At 39.5% G+C, this 25,778-nt stretch overlaps 1 protein-coding gene across 10 annotated transcripts; it reads right to left on the reverse strand.

Annotated features, from left to right (window-relative positions):
• Positions 1 to 5,842: 5,842 nt before the first annotated feature.
• LOC134000149 (paralemmin-1-like) lies at positions 5,843 to 25,778 on the reverse strand. 10 transcript variants are annotated; one of them, XM_062439473.1, is made up of 15 exons: positions 25,533 to 25,778; positions 19,105 to 19,156; positions 17,805 to 17,880; positions 14,758 to 14,874; positions 14,116 to 14,254; positions 13,202 to 13,226; positions 12,188 to 12,268; positions 11,637 to 11,717; positions 11,100 to 11,180; positions 10,564 to 10,644; positions 10,039 to 10,119; positions 9,508 to 9,588; positions 9,047 to 9,127; positions 8,474 to 8,554; positions 5,843 to 7,629 (listed from the first exon to the last, which is right to left on the reverse strand). In XM_062439473.1, the coding sequence occupies exons 4-15, from the start codon at positions 14,787 to 14,789 to the stop codon at positions 6,755 to 6,757; spliced, it is 1,719 nt and encodes a 572-aa protein (XP_062295457.1). In that variant the 5' UTR covers positions 14,790 to 14,874; positions 17,805 to 17,880; positions 19,105 to 19,156; positions 25,533 to 25,778; the 3' UTR covers positions 5,843 to 6,754. The 10 variants fall into 10 exon arrangements, with proteins under 10 accessions (XP_062295457.1, XP_062295452.1, XP_062295453.1 ...); XM_062439468.1 differs by having other exon boundaries at positions 14,758 to 14,876; positions 17,805 to 17,885; XM_062439469.1 differs by lacking the exon at positions 10,039 to 10,119 and having other exon boundaries at positions 14,758 to 14,876; positions 17,805 to 17,885.

A 25,778-nucleotide genomic window follows, 5' to 3' on the forward strand; every position in this document is an offset into this window, starting at 1 on the left:
CTTGTAATGTTACTATTTGAAAAACACGAATATAAGCAGCGGAACAGGATTACGTCAGAAAGGGCTAACTAGCTCTAAACTGAAAAACAAGAACAATATTGTTTCTTTGTTTTTCATGTCTTCCATGTCGCTTTAGTCTTAGTCTTTTAGCACAACATCATGTATCATGCTTTCAAGTGCATATTTAAGTCCCATAGGTTTCTCATTTTAATCTTACTATGCTATTAATGATGCATTTAGCAATAATTAGTTACAGTAGCTACAGCTGAGAAAGTCTGCTAACAACAGTTTTAAGCAGATCTGATTTGTCTAAAATCAGCCTGAAGATTGGCGTAAGAAGAACTTTGATGTAACATGATTTAAAAGCTATGCTCTGAAAACCCTATTCCTGATTATTTACCTAATATTTGGCACTTTAGTGATTATATTTTCTATGTGGATACTGTGCTGAATTGTCATCTGTGGAGATGCCACATTGTGTCTGGGTTATACATTTTCATACAGTATTGTATTGTCATGGCTGGTTAAGATAACACAGCACAGCTTATTTGACCTTAGGAATGAGTCATTTCCTCCAGTTTAGTCCAGCCCCAGACACATTATATTACTGTCACATGTAGCTTCATCATCTTCACCTTGAGTCAACCCACACATCATTATCCAGCTGTAGTGGCTGAAAATACTAACACGGTGCTACATAATGACACCCTCACTGGCTGCACTGATTTATCATGTCTCCAAGCTCTCCTGCTGGGCATATAGGCCATATGAGCAGACTTTTTTTTTTTTTTTTTAAATGCGGCCAAACTTTACATACACATAAACAGACGCTTACTGCATTCCTGTCAACCAGACGTATCAACTGTCTGAAGTCATTTGTATTTACACAACACTGTACCCTATCTGAAACTGCCCCTGGCTCCAGTTAGAGTGCAGATAGTAGGTTTCGTGTGCCACTCAGCCTACTGGCGTCTGCTGACTCAGATCAGGCTTCTGCTGAACTGATGTGCCCTTAACCGCTGGTGACAAGGTTGACACTAAGTTGTCGATAAGACTCCTTGGATAACACTATGTGATGCTAATGTAGAGCGGCATTCATTAAAGTGCTCAGACGTAGTGTCAAAAGGCTAGGATGTGGAATGAATAAGATCTAAGTGACTCATTGGCTCGTAGACATACTACTATTTACGTGCTGTATCTTAGCAACCTGACGTAAATATTCAAATATTCTCCACTCATTTTGTCAGTAACATATATCCCAAATGATCAAATTAGGTTTCACTGAAAGTTTCTTAATTTGGGTATTGTATTATCAAATTAACCTCTGTGGGGTCTGTAGTCACACACAAATGCTCATACTAGTAATCATCAGTGGTGGAACAAGTACCTTCATCTAATAGCAGTAATACAACAATGTGAAAATATTCCATTACAAGTAAAAGTCATACATTCATGAGCATACAGAAGTATTATCAACAAAATATACAATATTATCAAATGTAAAAATACTTATGAAGATAATGCCCATGTGAGTTTTATAGTGTATTATATTGTATTTAATTGTAAACTGTATTGATGTTGCAGCTGGTGGAATTGGAGTTAATGTTGCTTGAAATATTGGTATACTTATCTATAATAATTCATTATATTTTATAAACTGATAGTTAGGAATACTTAGGTTAATTATTTATCTGCTGTAACTGGTGTCCAATAATTGGTAAAGTGAAAAGACATCTTGGTGTCCAGGAACATAAATATGCATTAACTAAAGTCTTACCTGGTATGAATGATGATTTAAATGGTGACTTTTCTTCGTCTTCAGACATCTGCTTGTACTCTCCGTACAGAGTGCATCTTTGTCTGCGCAGCTCCTCCTCTCTCTCTCTGGCCTCCCGGATGTCTTTCTCTACCTCTGGCTTCAGAGCCAGTGCTGGACGCAACTTGAAGAAAGGGTTTTGTGTGAGGTTGGGGTATTCCTGTGTTGCGCATCCCTCCCTTGATAAGTGCCTGGTCTCCACAGCTGACGTAGAGACATCAGTGCTTATGGAGTCCATGCTTCTGTGCAGGCGCAGGTGTTTGTCTTGCTTTGTGTAAGGGGATGAGCGTGTTTTGTCTCGGGAACCCCCAGTCGGGCTGTTTGATCTTAGGTTTTCAGGACTTTTCTCCCTCTCAGACATTGTAGATTGATGTAGCCTGAGGGAATGCGCTCTGGCAACGGGGCAACTTTTGAGTGCAAACATCTCAAGGCTGCGTGTGCGTTCCAGCACAGTAGGGTAAATTTGACCTTTCGTTAATGAGGTAGGGGGTTTCTTGTGCCTTGTTGGACCTTGTGTGTTGTCCTGCTGGAAAGCCTCAAACAGCAGTTTTGTCTCCTGTAATTGGTTGACCAGCACTGGCTCTCTATGAATCTCCTGACTTATCTCCTGTTGCATCTTCTGCTCTGAGAACTGCCTGTCGCTGGGCAGGTCTGGATCAACCTTGGAGGAAAGTGGCTCAAGTGAGATGTTGGTCCTAAAGGGGATCTCCAGCACATCTGGATCATCTGAAAGATTAAAGACACCCCCGGTTCTCTGCAGGTTCTTCTTCTTCTGTGCTGCCTTCTGCTGCTCGGCTGGGGTCTCAGGGTCTGAGAACAGCTGCTCAGTGGATAGAGAGGGGATTTGGAGGGAAGATGTTTCATGGGTGTTGATTGGAGACCCGTCTCCAGACACTGAGATGTCAGTGTTATCTGTTTCTGTCTGGTCCTCTGGCTGTGCAGGCACTGTGGACGAAGACAGCATTTCTTTGGTTTCTACATCTTTACTCTCATTCCTTTCATTCTTTTCCTTTTCTCTCAGGTTTGTCTGTGCTCTCTCATCCTTCTCACCTTCTTGCTGGGAGGTAGAAGGGCTTTCTGACATATCTACACTCTGTCGTTGCTGCAACAGTTGAAGACGCTGAAGCAGCTGCTCCCCTTGCTGGATATCAGTCTCTATACTGCAGCGTCCATCTCGCTGCTGTTTCTGTCCAACCATCTCCGGAGATAAGGTGTCTGTTACATATTCTTTAGACACGCCTTCAGAGTTGGGGAGTTGGCATTCTTGTGTGTCACTTTCTCTCCTAAGCAGGTCACAATTTCTGGGGTTAAAGTTCAAGGATCTGGTGTCAACATGCTCCTCATCATCATTGAACACCTGTGTTAGGATTTCTGGTACCTGTGTCTGATTGTCAGAGTCTCCCTGAGATTGAACTAAGTCCTTTTTTCCTGTCTGGTGTCCTTCTATGTCAACAGTTTCCCTGCAGGTTCCCTGTCCTTCACTCAAATGTGCGATATCCTTAGCTTCTCCATCTGATTTGTCTTCTCCTCCTGTGTTATCCTGATGGTTTCTTCCTGATGGATCCATCAGATAACCCGTGCCCTCCATGGGTGTTTTGTCTTGATCTGTCGGTGGGGTACAGTTATTCGATTGAGATACAGTGTCCACAGAATCCTTAGAGGTCCGTGCTGTACCTGCTATCACTTCATCCTCTTCGTTGTGTGCTGCCATTAACTGCTTCTCACATTGATGCCAGTTTAAGCCATCGGGATTAGCTTTAGCCTCTGTGGCGTCAGCTGTCCCATTTGCAAGGGTCACACTGGAATTACTTTCCGTTGCACCTGTGCTGCCTCCTGCTTGCAGCAAAGTAGCCACGTTGGATGGAGCAGGAGGCAGTGGTGCTGGTGGGATGAACACATCATCTACACTCTCATCATCCATCATACTGTAGTACCTTGTGATCACTGCACGGCCACGGGGGAGGACTTTGGTATTGTCTTGGGGCCTCTCACAAGAGGTTGATGATGGGTTGTCCATATATGTCCTCTTTGCTTGGGTTTAAATATGAGACACAAGAGAAATGGTTGATAATACAATACTAAATATTTTTAATTGCTAGATTTATTTACTTATTACATATTAATATTAAGTGTAATGGTAAACTGCTTAATGCAGGTGATGCGAAAGGTAGGAGGATTTGCTTTTATAGAACAGAACAAGCTTTTTTGGATAAGGATTATACTGTAGTGCAACAGAGGCATGATTTAGGTGCATCAAAACTAATCTTTTTTGACAGAGCTTTAAGAATTTACACATTTTAACAGGGTCTTTAATGAGACAGATTGAGGATCTGCACTGGATTATGAGCAAAATATTTTAATCATATTACTCCTACAGGCTATAGGGCTTGGCCGTAAACCAGTTAAGGGACACCAGGGCCGAAATTAGCTAATGGGCCCAGTGCAGCAGTGTGGCTCTGATGTGTTTTCAATAGCTTTTGACAACAACAGTGGTCTACAGCACAGAGGAATAAGATATATCAGGCTTTAGATACACACATAATACTTTTAAGTAGATAATTTCAAAGTTGGTTTAGCTTTATCTGTTAAATAATTTCAAACCAGGGACCTTGCTTTCCCACTTTGCCCACTTGGTAATCCAGTCCTGGTACAGTGCCTTCATACGGATATGACTTTGATCTTCAACAATTTCACCTCATTAAAAACTCTTTTAAAATGGATGTATTTAAGTTGTTTTCCTTATGTAATCAATATGTGACAATAGAATTAATCACATATTTTCAAAAAGTATGACAATTATTGGGAGCTACATCATATTTTTTCCAGCGTGGCATATAGCTACCGTGTTGTTTTGGTGACTTTTCTCCGCTAGTGCAGCAAACTCTGCTGACAAAGACAAAGAGTAATCGGCTTTCCTCTGACTGTTTTGGCACATGCAGTATCTGCCAGACTGTCCAGCCCAGTTTGCCCGTAGAGAATTATGCTTTTCTATCTTTCTGTCTGGTACTGTATAACAGCTTTTACTGTTCGGGCTTATGTGCTTTTAGAGGTCTGTAATCAGTCCTCTAACAACTGTTCCTCTTTACCAAAGCTGTAACTGCACGTGTTGTGTTTTTACAACAGTGCATCATAGAAAATATGATTACATGCACAATGCACATTGCTACTGAATACCTTCTTAAGATATTTTCTGCTTAATAGAAATATTGTCCCAGCATAATCTGGTTCCCTGAGCTGCAGGTTTAAATCTATGAGTCTATATTTACACTTGCATTGAGGGGCTTAATGCCAGCCACACTGCAGTTCAGGATTATCAACAGCAGCAGCAGCACCATGTTGTATATAAAGCTCAAGCAACAGGTGATATTAATGCGTCTTAATGAGATTAACCTGTTTATTCCACCCTCCTTTAAGTAATATGTTCCCCTCCCTTTCTGTGAAAGTTCTTATAGATTCAAAAACTTTACTTAAAAGTGCAATTTCATGCATCTATTATGCAATATTTGAGCACTGATGGAGCACATGCTGTCCTGATAGTAATGTACAAATACACATTGTATCATTCATGCTAACATTTTAGTACAATGTAAAGTTTTGATTGCTGTGATAAAGCTACACTATTAATGTCATTGAATCAGAGAGAGAAAAGAGTGACGGATAAGCATATAGGATCAAAGGTAGAAGCATAATGTAGAAAGTTTGGAGTAAGAGACCCACCTGGTTGTAGCGTCTCAGTTATCGTGTGTAGTAGGAACCAACCTCAATGGAAATATGAATGATACAGGTGATGATTCAGATGATCTGCTTAGTACCTGTACCTTCCTGTCCTCTGTATCATGTGAGAGCCCCACAAACAAATCCTCTTCCTTGAAGAGCAGGATCACGTAACACTATATATACACACTTATATACACATACAGGATCTATTTCTGCATACCGCTGTTTTGTGTTTGTATTTGTGTGAAATGAGACAGAATAAATATAATTATATTCTGTTTCATTATTAAGTATTCCATTGAAAATGTATTGTTATACACACATTATTTATTATTTATTTACCAAATTACAGTGACAGCTATAATTAAATATTTAAGCAGACATTAGTAACAGGATCATAGACAGGATTTTTAGAAGGAGTTCAAATTCCCTCAGTTCAACTCCACCAACCCTGAAGATTTTTGATTTGCATAATTTTTTAAGGCAACAAAATGTTTTCTCACATTTTCTATATTAATTTAGCAACTAAAATATATTTATTAAAATATATATTTGACAAACATTTTATTTCCCTGCATAATTGCCTAAATACAGTTTCAGTGCTAAGAATATATTTCTGTAGCAGTCCAATTGAAGGATTTTGAGTCTAAAAAATTACTTAAAACAGAAGATGAGGGGTAAAAAAGGTAAAGGTATCTTAAAATATTAAAACATTTTCAAATTCACATTGAATTAAAACCATAAATCATACCAAGATCAGTGTTAGAAATATATGTGTCCCAAACTGTAAATTACTTTAATCTCTTGAGAAAACCATGCTAAACATGTTATCTTTTAAGGCACAGAACAAGTCCCACAGCAGAGAAAATGTTGAGTTTTCAGAGGTGAGGTATGAAATTGTGAGGTTGAAATTCTTTACTTTGGCCACTAGGGGGAGGAAGTGGTTTTTGATAAAGAGATGTTGTTAGTCCACAGCTGCTATAAAAGGCATACAGCATAATAAATGTGTCTTTCTTTGGCAAAGGGAAGTGAAGTGGTGTGTGCTCAGAGACAGAACCATCATAAGACCATACCAGGTGGTGGGTTTATGGTCTCAAAGCAGTCATTAGGGCAGCAATGCAGCATACAGTGTCTAATAGAAGGTGTAAGCATATAAAAATATAAGAAATGATATGATTAAGGCTGATGATAACTGAGGGAGTCTCTCTCCTCAATCATTTCTTACATGACAGAGCAACACTGACAGGTCTTGCGCTTTGAAGTGATTTCTCCCTCTGCAATACTGGGTGGAGATGAATTATGCAGCCCATTATCACCTTTGTCTCCAAGGACTTTAACTCCGGCTCCATTTCCATCCAGGGGAACGTCCTGAAATGCTTCCTCTTTGGGCTCTTTCTTTGCCTCTTGTTCTGCCACATTATCTAATGTTGCCTGAGGTCCTATGACATGTTCTTCGCCATCTTCAGTGATCATCACTCGTTCCACAGTGAGCATTCCTTCATGGTCGTCTTGTCCCAGACACACACTTTCTCCAGTTGTATCATCAGTGTATCCCATGAACACGAGGGTGACTGGGCCTTCCTCCAAAGTGTTATCCTCGATGCTATCTACTTTTCCTACCATGTCTGTAACATCGATCATGTGTCCGTCCACTTTTTGAACCTCCTCCCCCACACTTACAGCACAACCCTCTATCCCCATCTCAGCCTCAGAATCGTGGCTTCCGGAACTGTCTAACTGCGTACTGCTCTCCTCTGACATGTCATGACGGGTGGAAAAAGACAGGACTTTACCCTCTGGAGCTCTGTCGGGTTCTATATCCTCTATATTTGTCTCTGCCTTGTTTGGCATGACCGGGACCTCATCCAGCAGCACTTTCATCCCGACCCCATCGATGACGCTCAAGATCTGTCCGAGCTCTTCGGTCGAGGGTTGAACTCCTGACCCACCGACAGTGTGGATGCTCATCCTGCCATCGTCGAAGACAGTGGCAGCCACTGGAGCATCAGCTGGCGTGGACACGGGGGCCACTGACCTGACAACAGTGGCACCTGTCTTGGGGTCTCTCTCTACCTGCACTGCCAGCATTCCCAGAACTGCAATACAAGAGACAACGGAGGCTGTCTCAAAAACATGGAGGCCACAAAAACTAAAGAGACAGAGGGCGAGACTAGAGAACTTCAAATTAAAAAGATAAAATGCTAGAGGCAAGACAACTCTCAAGGCTAAATTATAGATACTTATTAAAATTCCCTCTATTGCAAGTCATTTTCATTGCTTATTTGCTACTCAAACTGTCCTTAAATGTATCATATGTCTGGCTGTAATTAAAAGGTGAGAGGTAAAAAGGTTAATGTGGGGTTAGGATTAAAGCTTTGTGTGACTAATGGGCATTGGCACAATATACAATATTGGAAGACAAAATGAGCAAATGGTGCATGCTTTTAACTCCACACAGCCCTCCAGCGGTCATAAAAAATTAACGAACAGAAATAAGAAAGTGGGCTAAATATAACATTGTTCTCAGGCCATTCACCTCAGTCCCATCATTAAGTTGTAGCCTCAAGGCTGAACTCGGAAAGAGCTACATTAAATAAAGGGGTCATTGTTTGCAAGAGAAAAAGAGAGAGACTAATTCAAATAACTGTTTATATCCCCTGACTAAATCCCTCTGTGTTTTTTTCTATGATAAACATTTTAGTCTCATTCCAGTACTGCCAAGACACATCATTACAAAGGGCTGCTGTCAGGATCATTTTATTTTCTGACAAAATATCACAAAGTACAAGTACATCGTTTTTCCGAAGCTTTTAGCCACATCTTGTGACCATTAACAGTTTGTTCAATTCTCATGGAGATGGTTTAGTTATCATGTGGTCCAAGCACTTTTTTCTTGGCCTTAGATTTTTTACCTTGCACTCATATCATTTAAATGCTCACCTGATCGGCCATCTTGCCCACTTTCATGATATATGCTGTGTGGCATCGGCATGGAGAAGTGATCCTCAGCCTCATTATGCACTGAGAGAAAAAAATACACATTAAATAGTTTGTCTTAAAGTTGAACTGATTTTAAAATGATTTTTCTCAGCCTTAAATCTTTAACTTGAACTTCTATCATTTAATTGTCAAAAGGTTGTCTTCTATCAATGCTGGCCTTCAAATGTCAGTCATCTGCTGCCATGGGACACGCCCCACCAGAAGTCTAAATCTCGTTCAGCACATCAAAGTATGAGAAATTTTGAATTTTCCTATTTTTTCAGCCTTAAATCTTTACCTCTCACTTCTATCATTTAATTGTCAAAAGGTTGCACACAAACAAATGTAAAGGCATTTAGGACCTCTGAAAAATTGCTGTCCAGGGGTTCTCAAACCGCCAAAACGTGAGCCAGAAATACTGTGGACATGACTTTGGTATCCTCAGTGCTCCGTACTGCCCTATAATTACACCATAATAAATACTGAACTACTACAAATGTATAAGTTACAACAAGGTCTGTTCCTATGCCTCACCTGATCGGGCATCTTTCCCACTTTCATGAAATATGCTGTGTGGCATCGGCATTGAGAAGTGATCCTCAGTCTCTTTATCCACTGAAAGAAAAAAAACACACATCAAATAGTATTAAAGTTGAACTGATATAATAATGACATTTTGCTTTTAAATCAGTAAATATGTATGTAGTCTTCTAGCAATGCTAGCCTTCAAATGTGTGGTATCTGCTGCCATGGGACACACCCCACCAGAAGTCTAAATCTTGGCCAAAGCATGAGAAATTATGAATTTTCCAATTTTCTCAAGGCCTTAGATTTTTCGGCATTACCCGAAAAATGGGTACAATGCCCAAAAATGGAAAAATTAGCAAAATTACAAATTCTGTAGACCTGAACTTAGTATCCTCAGTGCTACGTACAGCCTTATAATTACATAATAATACATACTGAACTACTATAAATCTGTTCCTGTGTCTCACCTGATCGGGCATCTTTCCCACTTTCATGAAATATGCTGTGTGTCATTGGCATGGAGAAGTGAACGTCAGTCTCTTTATCCACTGAAAGAAAAAAACATTTATATTAAAATTGAACTGATATTAAAATTATTTGTTGCTTTAAAATTATTCAAATGTATGTAGTCTTCTAGCAATGCTGGCCTTCATATGTCAGCCATCTGCTGCCATGGGACATGCCCCATCAGAAGTCTAAATCTTGGCCAAAGTATGTGAAATTTTGAATTTTCCAATTCTTTTTTCTCAGCCTTAAATTTTTACCTTGCACTCATAGCATTTATAATGTCAAATGGTGCTCACAAACAAATGCAAAGGCATTAAGGACCTTTGAAAAATTTTCAAGGGTTGTCAAACCACCAAAACGTGAGCTAAAAATACTGTGGACATGACTTTGGTATCCTCAGTGCTTTGTACAGCCCTATAATTACACCATAATAAATACTGAGCTACAACAAATTTATAAGTCACAACAAGAGCTGTTCCTCTGTGACTCACCTGATCGGGCATTTTTCCCACTTTCAAGAAACATGCTGTGTGTCATCGGCATGGAGAAGTGATCCTCAGCCTCTTTATCAACTGAAAGAAAGAGTATACATGTTAAATAGTATGTATTAAAGTTGAAGTGATATTAAAATTAAGTTTTGCTTTAAAATAAGTAAATATGTATATGGTCTTCTAGCAATTTTGGGCTTCATATGTCGGTCATCTGCTGCCATGGGACACGCCCCACCAGAAGTCTAAATCTTGGCCAAAGTATGAGAAAATCTGAATTTTCGTATTTTTTTCTCAGCCTTAAATCTTTACCTTGCACTTATATCATTTAAATGGTAAAAGGTTGCCGACAAACAAATGTAAAGGTATTAAGGACCTCTGAAAAATGTCCCTTCCGGGGTATCAAAAAATACTGTGGACATGACTTTGGTATCCCCAGTGCTACATACAGCCCTATAATTACACCATAATAAATACTGAACTACTAGAAATTTGTAAGTTACAAGAAAGTCTGCTCCTGTGACTCACCTGATCGGCCATCTAGTCCACTTTCATGAAATATGCTGTGTGGCATCGGCATGGAGAAGTGATCCTCAGCCTCTTTATCCACTGAAAGAAACAAAACACACCCATTAAATAGTATGTATTAAAGTTGAACTTATATTAAAATAATGTTTTGCTTTAAAATCAGTCAAAATGTATGTAGTCTTCTATCAATGCTGGCCTTCAAATGTCAGTCATCTGCTGCCATGGGACAAACCCCACCAGAAGTCTAAATCTTGTTCAGTACATCAAAGTATGACAAATTTGGAATTTCTTCCTATTTTTTTCAGCCTTAAACCTTTACCTCGCACTTATATAAATTAAATGTCAAAAGATCGCCCACAAACAAATGTAAAGGCATTAAGGACCTCTGAAAAATGTCACTTCTGGGGTATCAAATAAAACTGTGGACATGACTTTGGTATCCTCAGTGCTACATACAGCCCTATAATTACACCATAATAAATACTGAACTACTAGAAATGATGTAAGTTACAACAAGGTCTGTTCCTGTGACTCACCTGATCGGCCATCTAGTCCACTTTCATGAAATATGCTGTGTGGCATCGGCATGGAGAAGTGATCCTCAGCCTCTTTATCCACTGAGAGAAAACAAAACACACCCATTAAATAGTATGTATTAAAGTTGAACTGATATTAAAATAATGTTTTGCTTTAAAATCAGTCAAAATGTATGTTGTCTTCTATCAATGCTGGCCTTCAAATGTCAGTCATCTGCTGCCATGGGACAAACCCCACCAGAAGTCTAAATCTTGTTCAGTACATCAAAGTATGAGAAATTTGGAATTTTTTCCTATTTTTTTCAGCCTTAAACCTTTACCTCACACTTATATAAATTAAATGTCAGAAGATTGCCCACAAACAAATGTAAAGGTATTAAGGACCTCTGAAAAATTTCATTTCTGGGGTATCAAAAAAAACTGTGGACATGACTTTGGTATCCTCAGTGCTACATACAGCCCTATAATTACACCATAATAAATAATGAACTACTAGAAATGATGTAAGTTACAACAAGGTCTGTTCCTGTGACTCACCTGATCGGCCATCTAGTCCACTTTCATGAAATATGCTGTGTGGCATCGGCATGGAGAAGTGATCCTCAGCCTCTTTATCCACTGAAAGAAACAAAACACACCCATTAAATAGTATGTATTAAAGTTGAATTGATAATAAAATCATTTTTTGCTTTAAAATCAGTCAAAAATGTATGTAGTCTTCCATCAATGCTGGCCTTCAAATGTCAGTCATTTGCTGCCATGGGACAAACCCCACCAGAAGTCTAAATCTTGTTCAGTACATCAAAGTATGAGAAATTTAGAATTTCCTATTTTTTCAGCCTTAAATCTTTACCTCACACTTATATAAATTAAATGTCAAAAGATCGCCCACAAACAAATGTAAATTAATTAAGCACCTTTGAAAAAATTCACTTCAGGATTCTCAAACCACCAAATCGTGAGACAAAAATACTGTGGACATGACTTTGGTATCCCCAGTGCTCCGTACTGCCCTATAATTACACCATAATAAATACTGAACTACTAGAAATTTGTAAGTTACAACAAGGTCTGCTCTTGTGCCTCACCTGATCGGGCATCTTTCCCACGTTCATGAAATATGCTGTGTGTCATTGACATGGAGAAGTGATCCTCAGCCTCTTTATCCACTGAAAGAAAAAACACATACATTAAATAATATGTACTAAAGTTGAACTGATATTAAGTTAAAAGTTTTGCTTTAAAATCAGTAAATATATATGTAGTCTTCTAGCAATGCTAGCCTTCCGGTTAGCTCTCTGCTAACTTCAACAGGGATTAAATGATATAGTCGTGCATCTCTTCTTGACTTTCCAAATGTTATTGGACAGAATTAATCAAATTCTGACAGTGAAACCAGTCATTTTGTGGGGGTTGTGATGTTCAATTATTTATCCAATGTTTTACAGCTGCAACAGTAGTAACGGAGTAAGCTAAGGTGGAGCCTGTAACATAAGCATTGACAGTGTTTATGTAATTACTCTCACTGCCAGAAGAGGGCATCAAAAGCCCCACAGTCCAGCTTTAACTGTTACATTCTTTGAATGAAACCTGAGGGGAAGACAGTCATCAATTGACTTCTCTTTGTTTACTGAAATATCCAACTGTGTTGTAATACCCATACTTGTGTTAGTGATGAGTCAAATGCTTGCTGCCTTATGTCAGATTTGGCTGTTCTTTTATACTCTAACACCCTTTTCACTTTTCTTTCCCTCCCAACCATTCTGTAACTTGCACAGGGTGGATCGGCTGAAAAGGGCTTTAGTTTTGAGGAGTTATTCTTGGTATTGCCAGCTGCTACTAATAAACCTATGGCCTAATGGCGTTCTCATTACTAAGTTATGTCATCACAGCCAAAGCAGAGCAGTTTCTCAGCTGTGGCTCCATTCTGTCACCCCGATTTAAATTGCTATTCTTCAGGCAAAGACTTAGTTATGGTAAATTATCATCAGTCAAGAAAGAAAAGATTCTAGGCAGCACATTGTCCTGAGAGGGACAAAGAAGAGATAGCAGCTGACGGTAAGCTAATGACCATTACAGCATAGCTAACTTGGACTTCTTACCTTGCACGTCCTCGTCAGCTCCAGCCTATGAGTAGAGAAAAGAGACCATTTGAAGTGCTCATAGCCAGATGCTTGAAGCAGACACTGTAACTTTAAACACCTCCCCCCATCTCGCTGAGGTTATTTCAACCATTTCAACCATTGCTGTTTGTTACCACTGTGAGCCTGAGCTAAATTTGGGCTGTACAGTAGAATGCAGTAGAGTGGATCATGTGGTGGAGGTCAAAGTTCACCTGCTATGATGCATTGGCTACAATTTACATTTGTAGCAACCTGTCGTATAAATGTAGACTGCTGTTAAAGTATCAAATTATACATTTCGATTAACTTGCCTTACAGCGAAACAACCGAAACAGCAAAACAGAGACTTAGAAGTGTGTAGTATTTGTCAAAACAGGTAGCATGTTCGTTCATTCAGGGTAAAGTTCTGCTCTGACTTACTCATGCAATGATAAAACATTATGTGGTTGCACAGTGCTGTATTTTTTATTTATGATACAGAATTCGAAGCATGCACAGTTGTACAGGCTATTTTCTGTTTGTTGTAATGTTTACTTATTTAACACCCAACTACGAAACCGCTGGGATGTAACAAGAAAACTGAATACTACTGGTATCTTCTTACCTAAGAGATCTTTTTGCCCTATATTTTTTAGTTTAAAGTTTAGCCTTTTGGGGAACATGATGCTGTGTTTACTGTGTGTTTTAAGCTTACTGCCGCCAGAGTATCTAAAATTATGAAACAGTTTGGGGACACTTGCTTGAATTTTTTAAGACAACCTGGATGTTGTTGGATAAAATACTGTGCTGTATATGCTGAAATCTCTCAGATGTCGCACTCAAAAGCAAGGCTGTTTTGTCTGTGTGTGCATTTCCACGCTTATGGTACTGTAGAATCGTCTGCCTTATCTTACCTGATTGTTGTATGTTCTGGCTGCGGCTGTATATTTGACAGATTTTTTGTTTTCCTCTTGGAAAGCTTCTTTATATTTGCTGGCATCTGCTGCCTCGTCCTCCTCGTATTCAGGCATCTTTTGACTTCTGGTTTGTTCCCTAACACACACACAAACGTACATTGGCATAGACATATGTGTCAACACAAAAAGATGCAGTAAAATGAAATATACATGCACAGAACGGAGGACATTCAGCACATTACGGCTCATAACATGAATGATTCAGAGAGAAAAACAGCGACATTGTGAATCATAAGTGTGAATGTGTGTGTGTGTTTGTGTTGATGTCCTACGCTATAATCCTTCACATCAACTATCACATGGCATCCTTCTAATTGATCTCATCATGGTCAATGTCGCAGTGTATCTGTGACGAAAATACAGCACTCTGTCCTTCATGGCAAATATTTTCATCTTTAGAGATGGATGTGTGAACGGAGCATATTTTTTTTTATCTGCGTGACAGCAAACGTACATTTCCTAGCACACCATTGCACCCTCCCCCCACCCTCCCCCCACCCCCACACAGTAAACATTTTGACGCTGTAAACTGTGATTGAATTAATTGCAACCGAATAAAGCTTTTAAAATGTGGCTCACAAAGCTGTGTACTCGTCTGCTTCGTCCTGCATTGGAGGACAGGGCCTAAAGCTGACAAGTGAAGGAAGGACAGGAGCTGGGGCAGTTTCACTAAGCCACTGGTCCCTCAAGGACTTCCTCTGTATGAGAATAAGAGAAAGAGAGAGAGAGAGAAAAAAAAAGTTAAGGTTAAAGATTAAGGAGAGACAGAAGGACAGAGGGGGACAACAAGATAGGGTCAGACAAGTGACGGAGAGAAAAGAAAATGTTTGTTGATTTTATGTGAGAGGTCAACATTGTGTCCTTTGAGCACTCATTTCTCAGTATGTCCCCCTCCTCCTGTGTAGTTACTGTTGCTCTGCCTGTCAGCCGTTTTGTTCTCTAGCAGCACAAATGTTGTTTCCAGCGATAACGTTGGCAGATTTACCATTAAAATTCTAGTACCAATGTTTTAAACAATTGGTACTAGATTTCAGACCCAAATAGACAAGAGCAGGCCAAAATGACATCTTTTCTTGGCACTGCTGTAGCTAGCTGGCTAGTTAAACTAACGTTAGCTCAGTGAGTTGGTTGACTTTCTCGACGAAACTCTTGTACCAATGTATTTTTAATATGTGCTTGATGGCTAAATAATATCTAAAAGACTAATGCTAAAGCTCCATGATCAAGGCAAAAAGTGAGTACTCTCATGAGCTAATGATCTATGTTGATGATGTAGAAACATTCCTTGTAGTGCTAGTTAATCCTAGCATAATCAATCAGTCAATCATTCAACCAGTCTTTATTTGTGTAGCACCTGTAGAGGTTAGTGCAGTTCGAAGTAATTTACAGCTGGCTAACAAGCTGATAAGATGGAACACGTGTAGACCATAAAACTGAATAAATAAGTAAATTGCAGCTCATGTTAGAACAGATAAACACAGTTTAATCAATGACTTAGATTGTTTATTGGGTTTGAAAAGGCTGAGAAAAAACACCCTCCAAACTCCAAACCGAAATGTTGAGAAATCCTAAACTTGACACAGCTGCTGTGCCAGGTTATGTTAGATAAGCTATTAGTAGCTCATTGTTATTCGGCGAGGAAGGCTTTAGCAAATACAGAAACACAACTCAAACAAACATGTTGCTCATCAAGCCTCTTGCCTTCTGTGTTGACACAGAACAGAAGGTTTCATTCAAGGGATCAAGACGAACAGGCAGCCACCATGCCACGGTCTCCTGCCACTTTGGTTTCTCTGCAGACCGGGCAAAGCCTGTTGTGCTGCCATTTTGGATCTTGCTGAGGATGAGTAAGGCCGGCAGAATGCTGTTGTGTGAGAGTGACAGTGAAAAGGTGTCACAGCTCTGTGCAACCGCCCAGGGACCTAGACATCCTGCTCCTGTACTGACGATGGCAAGATTTTTTTGCTGTGAACGAGAGTGACAACCTGAAACCTGACAATGCTTTTTTTGTCTCCAGGCTTTACACCCCAAACTCTTCGTCACGAGCTGTAATACCACAATCGCTTTTCTATACTGTAACCTTAAAACCTCATTCTTATTTTACAACTTCCCACAAACACAATAAATATGAACATTTCTAATAGACAAGAAATCTAAGCAGAATACACCAGTGTTTAGTGCCTCATCACACTATTCAGGGTGGATTGATCCAACTCCATACACATCTGTGCCATGTATCACTGCATGGGCCTGCCCTTTCTTTGGGTGTGACCCGCGAGAAACAGTTGAGATGCTGAGAATACCATCATCTCCTTTGGGCTTTAGTAAGAAACACAGACAAATTCTGCCTCACATATAACTGCCTCAAAGATGTAGGAGGCGTTGTTATATCTGCAGGCTAAACTCATTCAACTGCAGTAGGGATGGTCTGTCCCTGCCGCTAGCAACGCACATGGCCCCAGGCATCGGGTACTTGGAGAAAGCAGAAATGTGTTCCGAACTGTTTGTGTGGGAGGTTACAGTTTGCATGATGCACCACTGGGCTACTGACAGCATAGATAATGTAGGTTTTTCTGTGTTGTTTGTTTTCAAAAGAACTTGGACTGCAGGGAATAGTGAAGTACTTAATGGATGCACAACAGGTCAGTGCAAAGAATCCTCAAATAATGTCCCTTTTCGCCTTTTCTGTCATCAGCGCTTTCCATTTCACGTCATTACTTTTAACAGCCAGAAGGTTAATTAAATATGTTTCCTGTTGTAGTCAGGTTGACATAGTAACAAGGAATCCCTGGTTGTGCTCCGGGAAATCTGCAAGCTGTTCTGCACATAACACGCAACATGCTCATGGAACTGAAAACGACTTGCCTATGTATTGCTGGGTCTAAATCAGAGCCATAGTGAAGTCCGAGGGGACCCCACCCAGAACACTTGTGCTAGGCGTCGGCTAGCAAGCAGCTCAGCTTGGCAACAATCATTAGACATGACATTATATGAGGGTGGGACACAGCAGTGGTGATTTTTTAACATGAAGCAGCTGGAGAGGAGGGAAAACAATGAAAACAAAAGGGTAGACCCTACGCCAAGTTTGACTGACTTTACTAAAAGATTATTCTTTATTTAAGCTAAGAGTAGTTCAACATTATGGGAAATACACCTTTTCTCTTTCTTGCTGAGAGTTAAATGAGAATATTTATACTCCTCTCATGTATACACAGTGAATATGATGCTACCACAAGCAGCCTATTAGGTTAGCTTGCCATGAAAACAGGAAACAGAGGAAACAGCCTGATTAAAGCTTACTAATTAACACCATGTGTCTTTTTTACACTTCGATTTTTGTATGGATTGAAACAAATGAGAGTAAATTAGCTTTAGAAGTGCTGGTGGGTGGATTTTGTTACCTTCAGATACAGCCAGACTAGCTATTTTCCCCATTTCCAGTCAGAAATGGTGTTTGGATTCGGCCCATTTGAAAACTTTAGATATGTAAAATCACACTTTGAGATTTTCAGGTGCCGTCCAGGTGTATTCCTCCACTCTATACCTTTTTGCAGCACAGGCAAATTAAGACAAGCCACTGGCAGTATCATCATTCCCTGTTTGACCCATGTGTGATTGATGCAGACCTTTTTCTGAGCTGTCTTCAACCACTCCTCGTCTGTTTCCCTCCTCAGCTTCTCTTCTTCTTCCTGGTGGCGACGCCTTTCCTGGTGACAGGAGGAAAAGATTAAATCTTTGAAGTGGGAATGTGAGGAAAAAAAGGAAACCTGTAGACCTTTAGACACAATTGGTATTTCCCGCCTTGGACCGAAGCTCATAGCACATGCAACTGATACAGCAGGGTGGTAATATTCAGTGTGTTACTTCAGTCACTGTCTTCTCTCTGGGACTAAATCTCTTTCAAAGCTATCACAAGAAAGTTCTGAAATATTGAAAGAGCTGCCTATAGACACATTTTACTAATCATGTGAGGACTTGCATATTATCATTATTTACAGACTCTTTCATTGCCACAACTACTTTGTCCGTTTAACACTGCTTGCAAAGAATTCTTGTTACCATTGTAGTTTAAACCTTATAAAAATGTTGCCACTACTTACCCCTTACATACTCTGTTAAGAGTCCTCCTGTAAGTTATCTCTCAATTGAAAAAATGTAGTAAAACTTGAATTATTCCCCAAAAAAGCAGGTTAATGTGAACAGAAACAACCGAAACTGCTGTATTTTCTTCTGCAAACAACAGATAGGACTTGATCCAAGACCACTGTAGTCACAGTGGTGGGTTACACCCGCCTTTTAATATAATCTAAGGCAACACCCCTTTACAGTCATGATCTCTGAAGACAAGAACTCCTTCTGTATGAAAGCAGAGTACTGAGAAAGAGGGAGAGAGAAAGAGAGAGAGAGAGAGCGAGAGGGGATATTTTTAGGAAATGTAACGGACAGATTAAAGCGGAGAGATACAGCTGGCAGAGCTGGCAGGATGCCAATAGAAATAGTTCAGTGACATAGGACATTATAGGCATGCTGACACTGTATCTCTACAGTTAATGTAAGCTGTAGACATGCTGAGGTCTACTCCAGGCCTTCACTGTCTGCCGTGAAGTTGGTCACTTGTGTCTGCAGTCTGCCACGGCTGATTTTAGATTGGAGAGGTCAAGCAGGCTCCACTCAGGCCCTCGAACCATTCATTTCACAGATCAGTGATTATTGGCCATAATGTTAACTGGAGAATGTTCTCTGCATGCTCACTTCAGGCAACGCAGATCATGTGAACCCAAATCACTGAAGTGACATTAGACAGTGTTGGTGCAGTAAGATTATTTTTGACATGAGGTGAAAGTTGAAGATGGTTTAAGGCAGACTGAGGTGGGCAGTAAAAGGGCAAAACTAAAGAAACAAAGACAGAAAAAAAGACATTCTCACCGCTATAGCTTGCAGCCTTTGTTGGTAATTCTCTGTCTCATCCATACTTTGCCTAAAAAAAAAAGGAATAGATATTACAGAAGTATTAAAAATTTGAAAAGTTGTTAAGTTGACATTTTTATGAAAACATGGGGTAGAAAAAATCACCAAAATACACAAAATAGGGACACTTTGTCTAATAAAATGAATGTTGTAGAAGTCATAACAGTTTTATAGCAAACTACATGAGTAGCATAGCAGCATGCATGTGTGTGCTGCTCAGTCATCAGTCCATCACTTTGTTTCTCTCAGGATGATGTTTAATAACTTTGGTGATCTCTTACTTTTCATACAGTGCCATCATCTGGCCAACATTTTAATTTGTCTAATACTTTATCATCAAATACCTGCATCAGCCTTGTTTTATTGCTTATAAGAAAATGTTGCATGCAAAACTAAGATGGTGAACATGGTAAACATTATACCTGCAAAACATCAGCATGTCGGTATTGTCATGTGACCACGTTAGTGTGCTGACATTCGCATTTAGCTCAAAGCAATGCTGCATCTACGTACAGCCTCACGGAGCCGTTAGCATCACTCTTAGTCTGGTTGTATTGTCATCAAATCCCCCCAAAAAAGGAACAATATGTTACTCATGCATTACTTGCTACTGGATGTAAATCTCAGAAAAAAATAGGTCACAAATATAAAGTAGCATATTTTTAGAAAGGCTCAGCAATTTCCTAAAACACCTGGGTGTTGTAGTTCATCACTCAAATAGTGTAATTTGTTCAGGACTATTTTCACCAGCGGATGAATACACTTTTGGTGCACTGGAGAGTATTTAAGGCAGCGTAATGTCTGTGGGGTTAACTCAGTGGAACTTCCTGTCTGCACTTCTGCTTGAGATGACTTGGGCTTTTTATTATATAACAAGCTGATTGTTACAATTTAAAAGATGTGTTTTGATTTATATTCACAAATCAAATAACAGACTAATAAGGTATAAAACAACAACAACATCTGGTTTAGTTATGCAAATAATTGTAATAATTAAATAATCTGCATTATCTTACTGATATAATAACATCAGAGCTTTTTGGACGTTTTCATCACTGCTGAGAAAATGTGCATGTCACATGACATCAATAGTGCCTGTTTTCATGGTAATGAAGGGAAATGTCACTCAGTGCAATGATGTGACTCACTTATGTATATATGTAATATATTTGAATACGACTGGAGCTCATTGCAGAGGAATACAAGGAATAAGATATATCTCCAGACCATACTTGTTAGTAGGATCAATTCTTTGTAGGTTTTGGTCAATTGGATGACTTTATTCTTTACAGATGAAAGCGTAAGCATGATGATGAAGTGCTGATTCCCACTACTCCTTTGGGTGTTGATTACTCGGCTTCAAAGCATCACCCACATCATCTCTCGCACTGCGGCACACATGAGAGTCACACAGAAGATGAGAGGAAAAGTTTACTACAGCTGAATACATAATAAACTCCCGACAGAGTTCACCGAAAGGGAAAGGTGAACAGGGGCCACAAACTTTGGCAGCATTCAGTATCTCAGAGTTGCTCGGCACTCCATACTAACGAGGAAGCAAACTCAAAGAGCTATCGATTGACGGAGGACTCGCTCTTTAAAGCGGCGAGGAGGAAGAGTGATAAAGAAACTGTACTGTACTACACGGATATTGATCAGCTCGCGTTCTGACTCGCAGGTCAAATAGTTGACCCCTTGCCAAAAGCCGGCTTGCACAGTCTCAGTTTAGACTGTGACTGTGTCGGCCTGTAGTGTGAAGCTGTAGATAGACACAGCTCGCATTCCTCACACATTTAACTTGCACTCTGAACTTTCTTAAAGCTGTCCAGCTGGTAAAGTGTTCTTTAGCTCCACCTGTTGAGACCGTGTTTCCACAGTTGTAGCCCTGACTGTGTTTACTGATTTCATGGATTTTCAGTAACTGGAGTCACTCTAGGATAAAGTTTGACAGTCAATAAGACTTCCTGAGGCTGCAAGATGTCTTTTAATAAAACAAAAAGACAGGAAATAAAAGAAAATGAAACAAGGAAACGAGACAAAGTACTAATTTTGCCTTGAGAGTGATGTGAGCATTAAAATATACTGTACGGTGGATGGTCAAATGAAATGCTGATTATACTGTGAACTGTAACAAACCGACTTTTTTAACCATGATGTTATCTAATCAATTTGAATTTCTCCACAGACGCTATGATTAGCTTCATATAAAAGTAATTCTCCTCTGTTCATAATCCTGTGACAGACTTCACACTTCTGCGCACACGTTACATCAAAAGCCTCTCACTGCAGAGGACTGTCTCTTTGAAGTCGGCCAGCTTAAAAACCTTTTGGGATATATATAATAATTTACCATTAATGACTGTTTATTAGCTCACTAGAGATAATGGAATATCTGCTTCAGGCTCCAGAGTGCTGCCTGATGAGCGTCAGATCTCCTTTTCATATTTTAGAATTAGGTGATAGATTTCTAATGTGTTCAGGTGATTTTTTTTTCTTCTTCAGTTGTTCAAAGCAAATCAATCTAAGGAGGATGAATGGAGGGATGAATGTAGCCATGTAGCATTCATTGCACTGTAGGGTTTTAGTTATTTTGGTCATTTTGGGCTGTGTTAAAAGCTGTGATCTCTGAAAGTTGATTCATGCGCATCTTATATTACTATGACAACTAATAATCATGAGCTGTTATTGCTTTTTTCCCCAAAAAATTCGAAATAAATGTAATAAATCCAAATGTCACCTTTTTGTGTGGTGGCACTTTATTAAAAAATGTAGTTATAAATATAGAAATATGGAAAAGAAATGTGTGGCAGCCAAGATAATTTCACCTGTACTACCTGTGCTGTGTCATTACACTGCAGGATTATTGTTTATAACATACATATCAAAGTTTGATACGTCCATTCATACTGTATATGATCCTTATAGGCTTATTTTTTTATGCTGTGTTCCATTTACCTCTGAAGTCAGAAGACAGAGCTGGGAATGATGTCACCTTAGTTTGAATCATTCCAGTTGATAGAAATACCAGTTGATAAAAACGCATTTCGCTGTGTATAAACAGCGTAGCTACATGTCCACATATAGAAGTTGGACTGTGCTGTGTATACGACTGATTTAACACAAATAAGACAAAACTGTCAATAAACAGGATATTACTACAACTTTCACACCGTTGATGCACATGGTGGAACATCTTGTATTTGAGGTTGGGGCTGGTGAGGTTCTTCAACTTTCCGAGTCGGAAATCCAACTTCAGGGGGCATTCCAGTTGAGATTCTTGGAAATTCTGACTTTCGAGTACAACTGGAACACACAATCACTCTGTGTCATTCTGGGTACTGTACATATTTAGTATCACTCATTCACTAAACTTTTTATTCTACACTAAAACAGTTTATTGTACTGGCACTTAACTCTGTGCAGTTATAATTAAGTTGAATCTAATTTTAACTAATCCACAGCATTCAATGATATTTACGACAATCTCGTGCTTCAAATTTTATGGTTACAGTTTGTGTTTGTCTCTTTCCGGCTTCATGGTCCATAAAAAATGGCTTATCCAGTTTAGCATGGAAGAACTTGACTGGCCTGCCCTGACACATTATTATCAGAAAGCCTGAAATAAGGAGAGAGGAAGCTTTTATAGCAGCAGGTTAACCAGATTTTGGAAATTGATGTTCGGATGTCCACATAAACATAAAAGTAGAGGATAACAGTCCTAGGTAAAAGTGGAGATGAAGGTAGTAGGAGCCGGAGTTACTGAAGTAGCAGTAAGAGCACGAGTTGTAGCAGTTTTCTGGTAGAGTTACTTTATAATCTCACTGACAGAAATAGTTTCGTCACTGAAAGCCAAGTGATTTGATACAAAGAAGAAAGCTTGCAGCGACAGAGATCACAGGAAACACAAAGATCAAGACAAATTCCCGTAGATGTGTGACACACGACAACATGCGGTTGCGAGCCACAGGTGGGAGGTGCGCTGCGTCTGTGTGACATATGAAGGAGGAATAATGAGGAGCTGCTCATGAAGGAGTCTCTGCTCTGTTTGAATATGACAAAGAGAAGCTCATTGAGAAGCACAAGGTCACTGACAGCCCCGTGGGGACTGCTATCTTCTCATGACAGCCGCCTCAGCCCATACACACACACACACACACACAATCAAACACACACACAAACACATGCACCAAATAATACAAAGCAGCAGCAAGCCTTGGAGTGAGTAAATATGAATATGATGCTCGTATGTATGTGTGAGCCAATGTGTCGCTTGGAGGTTAATGACATGAGAAATGTTGACAGAGGGACGGTTGATGTTTCGCTGGCAGTGTAGCCCGTGTTTCACAGACACTATTATTCTCACGGCGCCCCCTGTGGACACAAGCTTATATGATGGATGTTAATCATCTGACACCATATGTATCACTTCCTCCGGACACAGAAACCGTCGTGAGGCAACACGATAGCTGAACAGCCCGATGACAAAAAAGAGAACACCGACTAATAGTTCAGGGATGAAGAGGTTTCGAGGCCAACAGATGTAGACTGAATTCCATGGAGGTTACCGACCCAGGAGAGATCCCCACGGTCAAAAGAACAGAACAGAAAGTCTTTGCGCATCCAGCACGACTCACATTTAGACCTGCAGATGTTGACTTGATGAGCAAGATAAGATTACTTGATGCAGCAAAACTCAATACAGTTATTTTGGTATTATTTTCAATCACATGAATTCACCGAATACATTTTCTCCCATGTAAACCTGTGCAGGGTTTCTTACCTCATCTCAATATCTTTGGGTTTTGTGATGCTGTTCCAAATGTATATGAGCCAGTATGAATTAAGAGGATTCTGCATGTTTACAAAACCAACAAATAGAATGAATGAATAGAATGTTTTGTGTTTTCTTTTGTACATTGGGATCTATTTGAAAGACTAATGTAAAAGGGTCAGTGTTATACGCAAATGCTTAAGTCTACACCTTCTTGGTGCAGAAACTGATTTATCTACTTATTTTTTCATTTTTCTTTTAATGAATTTAATGATTTTACTGAAATAAACTAAGCTAAGCTAAGCTAAGCTAAACTAAACTAAACTAAGCCATGCTAAACTAAGCCAAGCTAAGCTAAGATAAACTAAATTAATCTGAACTAAACTAAGCTAAACACAAAGCAAATATTTGAGTAGGTCAATTTTGACATTTTATAGACAATTCAGCTGATAGAAATTATACAACAAATTGTGAGATGGAAAACAAATGGACTGTTTTCATTTTATTTCACAATGCCTCAAAAGTAACTGAAATGTGTAAAAATGCCCATAGGCCCCAGGAAATGTTATATAAGTGATCGCTTTCACACTGATACATTGTATATTATACACCATCTAATCCTTAGCGTGATTGAAACTGAGTGTGCAACATCAGACATAACCAGAGAGAACACAAACATACAGCCGAAATGAGATTTCAGGTCATTTTTAGTGAAATCTTTTTTTCTGTAAAAACACACTAGAGAAAACATGCTGTGCTGCTGTTTTGAAAGCAAAAACTGATCATGTCACTCGTCTGATGCGTTTCAACCATCCTGACAGAGCCTGTCTCTAAAATCTCTATCTCCAGTGTTTTTTTTGTTTTTTTGTATATACGGTATTCCTCTAGAAACAGGCGGAAAAGCTAATTGCGTGTACATTTTTCTTCATAGGGAATGGGTCACACTTCTCCTTCACATGTCAAACGATAGAAAATCAAATTAGTTGCAGCACCTGCACACAAATCAAAACTTCCACTCTAATCCCTCCAACCAGAAGTCAACATACACCTGAATTAAGTTCCACAATTGGATTCCTCCAATACAAACAAATACAAAAGAAAGAATTTAGTAACAACAGCCATAAAAAAGATTAGTACCCGAGAAGAAAATCTGCCAAACAATTCAGCATTTGGATCAGTCTACAAGTCCTCATAACTGAAAAATGTCCAAATATAAAAGGGGTCCAAAAATCTTCACAAATCAGCAAACAGTTGTGTCTCTCTAAAGTTAATTTGTCTTATGGTAAACAAGATGATATTGAGGCTTCTCACAGCCTGGAAGCACATATGAGTGGGTGTACTGTATCACGCATATAGAAAATGCATTTCAAGCTCAGTGCTTTGATGTGACATAAACAAACATAAATGAAATGACTATATGCCTTGCTGACTAAGGTTCCTCTCCCAGACCTATTGGAAGAGGTAAAATATATAGTGGATGTTTTGGACTTTAACTGCCCTTTCAGTCAATTTCCTCTGACTTCTCTCTTGCCATGTAGGAGAAGCATTTCCTGCAGGGACAGAGAGAGAAAGAAGGAAAAGCAGACACATGGATTTCAAAGCTTGTATCACTTACAGGAGGGTCGGCATCTTATCTTCTCCTGCCCTCCTAGGGGGATTGAAAATGGCCTTTTACCGCTGTCACTTCCTTTTAACACGCGACTCACTGCTCAGGTCTGGCGAGAAGTGACAGCACGATCTTGCGAGAGAAGGAGGGAAGGAGTGGGTGTGAACAGTTTGAGCATCGGTGGTACACAAGAGATGAAGCACTGTATACTTCTGGTTTGAAAAGTACAATTAGATCCCAAGTAGCTACTCTTCT

Source organism: Scomber scombrus, chromosome 18 (genome assembly GCF_963691925.1).
Source record: "Scomber scombrus chromosome 18, fScoSco1.1, whole genome shotgun sequence".
NCBI lineage: Eukaryota > Metazoa > Chordata > Actinopteri > Scombriformes > Scombridae > Scomber > Scomber scombrus.

Bases quoted from the DNA above. Each gene is read 5' to 3' on its own strand.
- LOC134000149 (XM_062439468.1), bottom strand. The intron at 11,181-11,636 runs GTGAGTCACAGG...GTTTTCTCTCAG, and splicing joins TGGACTAGATGGCCGATCAG to TGGATAAAGAGGCTGAGGAT. The intron at 9,589-10,038 runs GTGAGTCACAGA...TTTTTCTTTCAG, and splicing joins TGGGAAAAATGCCCGATCAG to TGGATAAAGAGACTGACGTT.